This window comes from Ictalurus punctatus, chromosome 23, assembly GCF_001660625.3.
Source record: "Ictalurus punctatus breed USDA103 chromosome 23, Coco_2.0, whole genome shotgun sequence".
Classification (NCBI taxonomy): Eukaryota; Metazoa; Chordata; class Actinopteri; order Siluriformes; family Ictaluridae; genus Ictalurus; species Ictalurus punctatus.
Genome location: NC_030438.2, coordinates 9,947,501 through 9,960,000, shown reverse-complemented (window position 1 = coordinate 9,960,000; position 12,500 = coordinate 9,947,501). Strand labels below are relative to the sequence as shown.

Here is a 12,500-nt window from a genome sequence, read left to right as displayed (position 1 = left end):
TGCACAACCGCAAAATGTGATCTGTATATCAGTGTCAGCGAAATCTGTAGTGCCACCAAGTGGCCAAAATATCCTTAATGTACATAAACTCCAAAAGTATTGGCACTCTTCATAAAAATATACAAAATTGAGGAGCATGCAATCTTGAACTTAGGGAGAGTAAAGCTTTGTTTTAATAAAATAAATATTTTAGTGCCACTTTTTCTGTACAAAAATACACACACACACACACACACACACACATTGAAATTCTTTTACTCAGAAGACATGTTTTCACATTGAAACATCTTTTTAGTCTGAAGTTTACCACAACTTAAGTAATAAAACACTAGTAGAGGATCTTGAATGCTCCTCCTTGCATAACATCTCTATAGCTTTGTGATCAGACATGCATACTTAAATCATTAAAACTTTTGAGATGAGATTACACCAAAATCAAACACCTGACATTGAGACCTGGTGACATTTAGGAGCTGCATTTTGTTTCTCTCAGCTTAGTTTCTTAAGTTGCAGCTTTACTGCAACTTAAAAGTTTGTTGTTATGGATATACATCTTATCAATCTAATCTCTGAGTTTGACCCCAAGAATCAGCTAACCTGCTTTTTTTTTTTTTTTTTTACAAATGACAATTTAGCATTTGTAAAAACTTATTATTTTGTCAAAGACAACCGACTTTGACTTTCTGAACAAGAGCAATTTAAAAGCAACAGAATTTTTGAAGAATAGCAATCAGTTTAAATTAGAGATGTACCGATGTATCGGCCGATAGTTTAAAAACATCCGATGATCAGGTCGAATTATATCCTGTCAATCAAAAGAGGGCTGGAAAACACATCCATTTCATGCAGTGTGTAAAGAAGAGGTCTCTTGTGTGGAATGATGATAAAACTGTAGTGTGTAATCTCTGCACTGATAACATTTTACACCGGACGCTGCAGTGAAGCGGGAGTTTTCGGGTCAAATCAAATTAAAAATTTTTTTTGCTGAACTGCCCGCGCTGAATTAAAACGGTTGAGAGATTTAAATGAAGATGAGTTGACAAACAGTATATATTACAAGAAAATATATTTGTAGAGTAGTATATTTCATATCCAGTTAATGTTAATATATAAAAAAGTTGAAATTATATATGACCAATTTGATGTCAGTGTTGAAGTAGAAATGCTTGTGTTTGTGGAGAGTGAATGTGAGACCAACAGGAGGATTTTTTACAATTCAGTCAATGTTAATATGAATTAATAACATTCAATAAGTTAAGAAAACTTTAATCTTTAGAATTTCGTTTATGTGTTAATGTTAATTAGAGTAATGTGTTTTCTGTTGATGAGACCAGTTACTGTGAAACAACTTGTTGAAATGGAGAGAATAAAGTTTTTATTTGCATTTCTTTCAGAATTGTAGAATTAATTATTATTAATTTAAAATAAGGTATAAAAGGCAGAACTATCTGTATCAGTCGATATCACTCTGAATAATCGGTTATCGGTATCGTCTGAGAAATTTAGTATCGGTGCATCTCTAATTTTTTTTTTTTTTCTTGAATGGTGCCAATAATTGCCTTATAACAGAGCTGAGTTATAGAGGCTCCTAATGTCACGGAGTGTGTGTGCAGTTCACTGGGATGATCCTCAGTCATTAGTCTATTAGTCCATGAAGTCAGCAGTCGTGCAGGAGGAACCAGTTAAACACCCAAACCATGAGACCTGCTCACACTTAGTTAGCACAAGACACAATGCAGAAGCAAAGAACCTTGGCAGAGAAACTGAACTGAACACCCCACACCACTACCAACACCTGGGAACAGAGGGATGGGGCACCTGGGGGGGTACTGAGCATGGGAGTACAGGGGGCATGGCAGGCTCCCTACCTGATCAATCTTCCCAAGTCTGTGGGGCTACAATGGGTATGGACAACAAGAGGGAGAAACAGAGAGACAGACAAGGGAGGGAGATGGTTTCAGGTATGACAGATTTTTTTTTTAAATTAATTATGTGGAAACTAATCAGTGGGAAAAAAATAAAAATTAAAAGCATGCAAAAACAAAAATAGACATTTTACTGAATGTCTACAGTTTTATTTTGGAGAATACAATATAAACTCTACTGTTAGTGATGACATGACACCCAGAAACCACGAAGCTCCTACATGAAGCTCCTGTAATGGGGGACTGGCCCACAGGTTTGGAGAGTGAACCCAAGTACAGAGCAAACTAAAAACTGATGTGCACAATGTGCCAACCAAGGGGCAGGGCCTAGAAAAGTGGGGCTAGGGCTTGGGAAGCAAACTTAAATGCCTACATGCAGCCCAGTAAGCTACCAAACCAGCACAAACAATGAACTGGGAGTAGGCCTAGCCAAGGGCTCAAAAATATATGATTATATGAAAAAACAAAGGTCAGGAAGGAGTGGCTTAAAAAGGAAATACATAAACAGAAGGGTTTTATTTTGTTTTGGTTTTTTAAAGCAAATGGAGAAAGCCAGAGAAACCCCAAGAGACAAGCTCCAAGAGGTTTGGTCTGATGCAGCATGAAAGCTCAAGAGAGAGAAAAGGGAAACCTGAGAGATAAACTGAAGCATTTTTACCAAATTTCCAGCTTAATCTCAGTACAAAGCTCAACAAGGAGAACTCAAGACTAAAACTCTAAGCAGCGGGTAAGAAACCCTTAAACAGGCCAGTCACAGGTGGAGCTGGTTACCACTAATTACTGAGTGGCAGCTCTCTGTGTCCCTCTGGTGTCGGGCCGGGGCCATGGCATCCTGCCCTCTCCTCGTCAGTAATTACTGCTTATAATCACAGAGAGATTGAGAAACACACAACACACACAAAACCTCTCAAAATAGGGTAGACTAAACACTGCTGTGGATGATCCCAAATATTGGGATGAACCTGAAATATTTACAATTCCCAAACATAAGTTAAATCTGAGTCTTAGTGTTTCTTTCTGTGTTTAATCTCACCTGGATGCTGTAGATTTGTATTAAAAAAATGCTGCTGTAATGATAAAATCCTCTGAGTGCAACTCTAAGTGTATTCGATAACAGGCGTGGGTTTAAGTCCATATACGGCCTCAGTGACATGTCCATGTGTACAATTCAAAGACACGGCCACTGGTCTGCAAACACGGCCTTCTCACGATCCCGAGAGTGAAAAGACCAGGATGAGGCTCATGTTTGTAAGAGATGTAACATTTCTTTCTTCTTTTTTTTCTTCTTTCCTCCCTCTCTCCCTCTCTCTCTCTTTCTCACACACACACACACACACGACAAACCTGCAGACAGATTGCGAGATTCACTCTGCAGCCGAAGGAGGTGCTGACGGCGCGCGGGTGAAGGCCAAGATCTTTAAACAGCTTGGAGAAAGACTGAGTGAGAGCGATGCGGGGTCTTTCCTCCGCCACCACCACACACGTCCTCACACGGGACAGGTCCAACCCACGAGACTGTATACACACACACACACACACACACACACACACGCACAGGTTCGAATTATTTAGAAATTGTCCACATATCTAACTTTCTTGTCTTTTATTCTAACACTCATTTTATGTTATGTTCATTATGTCATAATCAACAAAATCTGGAATAATAATATAGAATGAAAAGTAGACAAATGGTAAATCAGGACTATGTCATCGCTTCACATTTTCACATTTTCTAATAAAATTATTGTTTCACTCTAATTTCTCTCCTCACTCCCCCTGCCAAATATTAATGAACTACACGCTGTGGCTTCAGATGCAGTTCACACTAAGCAGATTAAATGTGAGTAAATAAAGAATATTTTACTAATCCAACTCGCCACAAGGTACATGCAGAATTTTCTCCTGGCCTTGCCCTGCTGAGGCCGTAATCACACACACACACACACACACACACACACACACACTCACACACACACACACATGGATAATAAGATGCTTTCAGCTATAATTAAGTGCCACTTGCTGATTAAGGCTCAGTAACGTTAACCCCTCACTAATGCACGCAGGAACACAAAGATGGCATGAGTGAGAAAATCTTGACATCACCACACAAACTTTACATTGTAAGCAGAGGTGCAGTAATTCAAATTTGTTTTACAGAAAAGATGATATTAAACACTATAAACACTGAAACATCAGTGAAACGTTTCAGTAATTTATTTTGGAATATCCTGAAGTCTACAGCATGATGTTTAACTCTATAGATTTAAGAGTTATAAATGTACAGTGTATATGAAACAGAGTTTCTCAGTGCTTCTGTATAAAACCGATTGGGGTGGGGCTACGTATGAGTTCAGTTTGTGATGTCACTAAATAAACTCAAGAACTTGCTTCCAATCATGTTCAATAAACAAATTATTACAGGAAGAAACATGATTACTGGGAATATTTAATTAATTTTATTTTATTTTAGAACCTGCAGGTTAAGCTATTAATTATCTATCTTAGACTATGTTAGTGATGGAAAGATGTTGGTTGTCATGGTAACGCAACACTATATTCCAACGGGTTTGTCTGCTGTTAAATAAACGAGTGAGAAATTTAAGTGAGTTAAGGGACTGAAAGTGAGAATATAAATCAAGACTCTGATACTGAAATAACACACTGTGGATAATGTGAGCTAATTTACTGGCCTTTAACCTGGAAACCGTTAGTTTAGTGTTTATTAGTGTAGATTAGTTTAATAGTTATTTGTGTAGCTTACCTTCAGTGACTCGGTCTGCAGACCCAGGCCTTTAGTGCACAGCTCCATGACGGAGTACGAGCAGAATGTGTCTCTGACGCGGAACTGACTGACGGCCAGCAGCCAGAGCGCAGGATTCACTTCCAACTCTGATGGTGGGATCAGGATGGACTGGTGCCCTGAGTACACACTGCGCACACACACGCGCACACACACACATGCGCACAATCAGTAAACTCTCTCTCTGTCTCTCTTCATGTCTCTCTCTCTCTCTCTCTCTCTATCTCTCTCTCTCTCTCTCTGACCTGCAGAGGCACCAAAGGACGAAGCCCAGACCGCAGTAGGGGTCGAGGCAGATGGCCACTTCACGCGAGGGGTAAAGCTCACACTGGAGCTTGATTGAGCGGCAGAAGGCACTAGTGGCAGAGTGAGACATCTGAAAACAGAAAAAAGATGGAGGGATGGAAGAGAAACAGAAAGTTATCACTGATTCAGTAGAGTGATAAACTGAAGTGCTCAGCATCGAGAAGGTGATCAGCACAAAGACATTTTTTTAACCATTCGCAGATCTGTGTGCAAGAGAAGTTATTGTTATAAAGCGCTGTCTCCCCCTCGTCCACTTGAGCACAGAATATCTTCACGGGACGATGAGGAACGACCATTAAACCGACTCTCAGAACAGCAGCATCAGAGTTGACTTCAGCACTCTTTCAGTATCACCCTCTACTGGCCACATATGCTGTCTCTCTAATTTAAATTGTAATGTAACAGCCTGCTATTCAGAGTCAACAGTCAAATAAAAACCAAGAGAAAGAAAATTAGGACCAATAAAACAGTTTGCTTTTTCTGGTACCAACTGCAATATGAAAATATGTCGCATTAAAGCAGGAGATATAAAAAAAATACATAAAGTTTAAATGAAAAAGATAATGTACAAATGAGAAGAGGGTAAATATGTAAATAAACATTTAATAGAAGCTGAATATGAATAGGAGGCTGATTAGCCCTAGTCCTAATAATAATCAGAATAATCTGTATTATTAATGAATAAATCAGAACTATATCACATGTAGTTTACAGCATGCAAACTAAAAATATTGAAAACATGTCAAACAAAGAATTTTTCACATGATGATGGAGAAGAAAATATTCTACACTCACTCTATTAAAGATGGTAGGTCTAGGGGTGAAAATACTTTTGCAGCAAATGAGTAGATAACTCGTTATTTATTTAATAATGATTATTTGTACATTTAATATTGTCCTCACATGGCATTCTATAACTATTTGTGTGAAATTATTCTGACCAAAACATGAAACTCTCTCTCTCTCTCTCTCTCCCTCAGACAGTGTGTCTGATCATCAGTCGATATGCTGCAGCTAACGTGCGCTTACGCGTGTGTGTGTAGTGTGTAGTGAACAAATACATGGAGAGGAAAGCAAACTGTAGACGTGTGAGGAGAGAGAAGTACCTTTACTCCTGCAAGCATCCCTGTGGTGGACACACTGAAGTCCAGGTAGGCCAGTGTGTCCGGGTTTGAGGGCTTGTATAGCTGAGGGGGCTTTTTCTTTGGCAGATCATCTAGAATATGAGAAATGCTTAGATTTTTAAAAAAGATTTTGTGTTAAAAAGAAGCACATTTTAGCCCAACTCCATCGTGCTGGTCTCCATCGTAATAACTGGATATCATTAGCATCTATAAACTTTAAAATTTCTCCCAAATCAATCCCATCCTCTGTGTTCAAACACACAAATTAAAGGAAAGGGGGGGGGGGGGGGGGGGGGGGGCAAGCAGCTCTGTCCAACTGGAGAAGAAACTCTTTTCAAGAAGCATAAAACTAAGACTCTAACAAGAACATATACTCTAATACTGCAAATCATACGGTATATGTGAAACGATATGACTATTAAAAGGTGTTTAAACTTTTCAGTTTACACACTGCACCTTTGATGCTTAAATATTATACTGAATAGCGGTGATGCATGGATTTATTAGTACCTGAGGATTCAGGTCATATTTTGGTTCAGGTGCAGGTTGATATATAAAGAACAGCAATATGTTGCACAATAACAGATTATTGTCACGAGTTCCCCTTTATGCAGCGCGCTGTGGAGCATGTGAGCACGCGTGCACTTTTCCCTTGTGGACAGTCGTGACATTTCTACACATGCATTTGTTTATGTTTCTGTTATGTCTCTTCCTCGTTCTGTCATTGGCTATAGTCTCACGTGTGTCTGAATCGTCCTCTGCCGTCAGCCATTACGAGGATGATTATCTCTGCATATATACCGCGCACCTCCCAGCACACAACGCGGAATGTTGAATGAGTTATAGTCGATTAGAGTCCTTACAATAGATAACCACAGTCATAGTCCATAGTTTCCTGTTTCCTGTTTTCTGTTTAGATTCATAGTCTTAGTTCATGTCATGTTTCATGTTTAGTTTCGTTTGTTAAGTTCACGCTGGTTTCTCCGCTGCCAGTCCCTCGCTGTTGTTTATGTTTCATGTTTGGTATTTCGACCCTGTATCCCGAGACCACAACGTTGATTCCTGCCTTGCCTCGTTTATGCCTGTTTGCCGATCGCCTGAACCTTGCATGTTACTGGATTCCATTTTTGGATCACGTTTTGGATTTGTCTGCCTGTCACTCTGTAAATAAAACTGTTGTTCAACCTGCACTTGCATCCTACCTTATCTCCGTTGCGTCACGAAACGTGACAATTATCTGTATTTATCGGGCTAAAATTAAATATTTGACGTGACCACAGAGCCCTAACTGATGTTTTCACTGCACAAAGCATAGAAAAAACAGTTCAGACCACGACAAAAACCTGAGCATCTCTCCTGTTTGGTGAGATGTGCGTGTGACTCACCTGTGTCCAGGACCAGAGGCCACGCCCTGATATCCACTGCAGCAGACGCTTCCTTGGACTTCAGAAGTTTACTTATCGCCTGTGTAGTCATCACACAGGACGAGCGGCTCACCTGCGCGCGCACACACACGCACACACACACACACACACACACACACACACATCTGTCTGTTGACATTAAAACACAGCTGTTTGATTGTGCATGAGCAGTAATAATGCGTCAGAGATAGAGGCGTGGCTTATAAACTTATAAATTCCACTCACCTCCACAATCATCTTCACAGTTGGCAGCGTGGTGGCGATGTTCTGAGGGTGCGGCGGGCGCACGGTGATGGGCACACATCCCGCGTACAGACACCCGTAAAACGCTGCAATCAGGTCAATACCTGTGGGAGAGAAACACATAACATTTCACTCACACACATACACATTTAACACACACATATAACACACATACAACACACATACAACACACATATAACACACACATATAACACACACATAACACACACATATAACACACATATAACACACATACAACACACATACAACACACATACAACACACATACAACACACATATAACACACACATAACACACACATATAACACACATATAACACACACATATAACACACATATAACACACATATAACACACACATATAACACACAACACATAACACACGCATATCACACATATATAACACACATAACACACATAACACACATATAACACAACATATAACACACAACACACACATAACACACATATAACACACACCACAGACACAACACACATAACACACATAACACACACACATAACACACATATAACACACATATAACACACATATAACACACACCACAGACACAAAACACAACACACATAACACACATATCACACACATATAACACACACATATAACACACACATATCACACACATATAACACACACATATAACACACATATAACACACATATAACACACACATATAACACACATATAACACACACATATAACACACACATATAACACACACATATAACACACACATATAACACACATATAACACACACATATAACACACATATAACACACATATAACACACACATATAACACACACATATAACACACATATAACACACATATAACACACACATATAACACACATATAACACACACATATAACACACATATAACACACACATATAACACACACATATCACACACATATAACACACACATATAACACACATATAACACACACATATAACACACACATATCACACACATATAACACACATATAACACACATATAACACACACATATAACACACATATAACACACATATAACACACACATAACACACACATATAACACACACATATAACACACATATAACACACACATATAACACACACATATCACACACATATAACACACACATATAACACACACATAACACACATATAACACACACATATAACACACACATAACACACATATAACACACACATATAACACACATATAACACACACATATAACACACACACAACACATATAACACACACATAACACACACATATAACACACACATATAACACACACATATAACACACACATATAACACACATATAACACACACATATAACACACACACAACACACATATAACACACACATATAACACACACATAACACACACATATAACACACACATATAACACACACATATAACACACACATAACACACACATAACACACATATAACACACACATATAACACACACATAACACACACATATAACACACACATAACACACACATATAACACACATATAACACACATATAACACACACATATAACACACATATAACACACACCACAGACACAAAACACAACACACATAACACACATATAACACACACATATAACACACATATAACACACACATATAACACACACATAACACACACATATAACACACACATATAACACACATATAACACACATATAACACACACATATAACACACATATAACACACACATATAACACACACATATAACACACACATATAACACACACATATAACACACATATAACACACACATATAACACACATATAACACACACATATCACACACATATAACACACACATATAACACACATATAACACACATATAACACACACATATAACACACATATAACACACACATATAACACACATATAACACACACATATAACACACACATATCACACACATATAACACACACATATAACACACATATAACACACACATATAACACACACATATCACACACATATAACACACATATAACACACATATAACACACACATATAACACACATATAACACACATATAACACACACATAACACACACATATAACACACACATATAACACACATATAACACACACATATAACACACACATATCACACACATATAACACACACATATAACACACACATAACACACATATAACACACACATATAACACACACATAACACACATATAACACACACATATAACACACATATAACACACACATATAACACACACACAACACATATAACACACACATAACACACACATATAACACACACATATAACACACACATATAACACACACATATAACACACATATAACACACACATATAACACACACACAACACACATATAACACACACATATAACACACACATAACACACACATATAACACACACATATAACACACACATATAACACACACATAACACACACATAACACACATATAACACACACATATAACACACACATAACACACACATATAACACACACATAACACACACATATAACACACATATAACACACATATAACACACACATATAACACACATATAACACACACCACAGACACAAAACACAACACACATAACACACATATCACACACATATAACACACACATATAACACACACATATCACACACATATAACACACACATATAACACACATATAACACACACATAACACACACATATAACACACACATATAACACACATATAACACACACATATAACACACACATATCACACACATATAACACACACATATAACACACACATAACACACATATAACACACACATATAACACACACATAACACACATATAACACACACATATAACACACATATAACACACACATATAACACACACACAACACATATAACACACACATAACACACACATATAACACACACATATAACACACACATATAACACACACATAACACACATATCACACACATATAACACACACATATAACACACACATAACACACACATATAACACACACATATAACACACATATAACACACACATATAACACACACATATAACACACATATAACACACACATATAACACACACACAACACACATATAACACACACATATAACACACACATAACACACACATATAACACACACATATAACACACACATATAACACACACATAACACACACATATAACACACACATACAACACACATACAACACACATATAACACACACATATAACACACACATAACACACACATATAACACACATATAACACACATACAACACACATACAACACACATACAACACACATACAACACACATATAACACACACATAACACACATATAACACACATATAACACACACATATAACACACATATAACACACATATAACACACACATATAACACACAACACATAACACACGCATATCACACATATATAACACACATAACACACATAACACACATATAACACAACATATAACACACAACACACACATAACACACATATAACACACACCACAGACACAACACACATAACACACATAACACACACACATAACACACATATAACACACATATAACACACATATAACACACACCACAGACACAAAACACAACACACATAACACACATATCACACACATATAACACACACATATAACACACACATATCACACACATATAACACACACATATAACACACATATAACACACATATAACACACACATATAACACACATATAACACACACATATAACACACACATATAACACACACATATAACACACACATATCACACACATATAACACACACATATAACACACATATAACACACACATATAACACACACATATCACACACATATAACACACATATAACACACATATAACACACACATATAACACACATATAACACACACATATAACACACATATAACACACACATAACACACACATATAACACACACATATAACACACATATAACACACACATATAACACACACACAACACATATAACACACACATAACACACACATATAACACACACATATAACACACACATATAACACACACATATAACACACACATATAACACACACATATAACACACACACAACACACATATAACACACACATATAACACACACATAACACACACATATAACACACACATATAACACACACATATAACACACACATAACACACACATAACACACATATAACACACACATATAACACACACATAACACACACATATAACACACACATAACACACACATATAACACACATATAACACACATATAACACACACATATAACACACATATAACACACACCACAGACACAAAACACAACACACATAACACACATATCACACACATATAACACACACATATAACACACACATATCACACACATATAACACACACATATAACACACATATAACACACACATAACACACACATATAACACACACATATAACACACATATAACACACACATATAACACACACATATCACACACATATAACACACACATATAACACACACATAACACACATATAACACACACATATAACACAC

At 37.0% G+C, this 12,500-nt stretch overlaps 1 protein-coding gene across 9 annotated transcripts in view; it reads right to left on the bottom strand.

Moving 5' to 3' along the window:
- Positions 1-12,500, bottom strand: part of dip2ca (disco-interacting protein 2 homolog Ca) — a 110,586-nt gene that overhangs the window by 4,802 nt on the left and 93,284 nt on the right. For 5 of the 9 annotated variants that reach the window (XM_053675009.1, XM_053675008.1, XM_053675013.1 and 2 more), the window contains 7 exons: positions 7,808-7,929; positions 7,544-7,655; positions 6,141-6,250; positions 4,974-5,104; positions 4,690-4,858; positions 3,270-3,440; positions 1,869-1,895 (listed from right to left, as the gene is read on the bottom strand). In XM_053675009.1, the coding sequence (XP_053530984.1) occupies positions 1,869-1,895; positions 3,270-3,440; positions 4,690-4,858; positions 4,974-5,104; positions 6,141-6,250; positions 7,544-7,655; positions 7,808-7,929 (842 nt within the window). The remainder of the gene's footprint in view (positions 1-1,868; positions 1,896-3,269; positions 3,441-4,689; positions 4,859-4,973; positions 5,105-6,140; positions 6,251-7,543; positions 7,656-7,807; positions 7,930-12,500) is intronic. The other 4 variants (XM_053675010.1, XM_053675011.1, XM_053675016.1 and 1 more) reach the window with 1 other exon arrangement.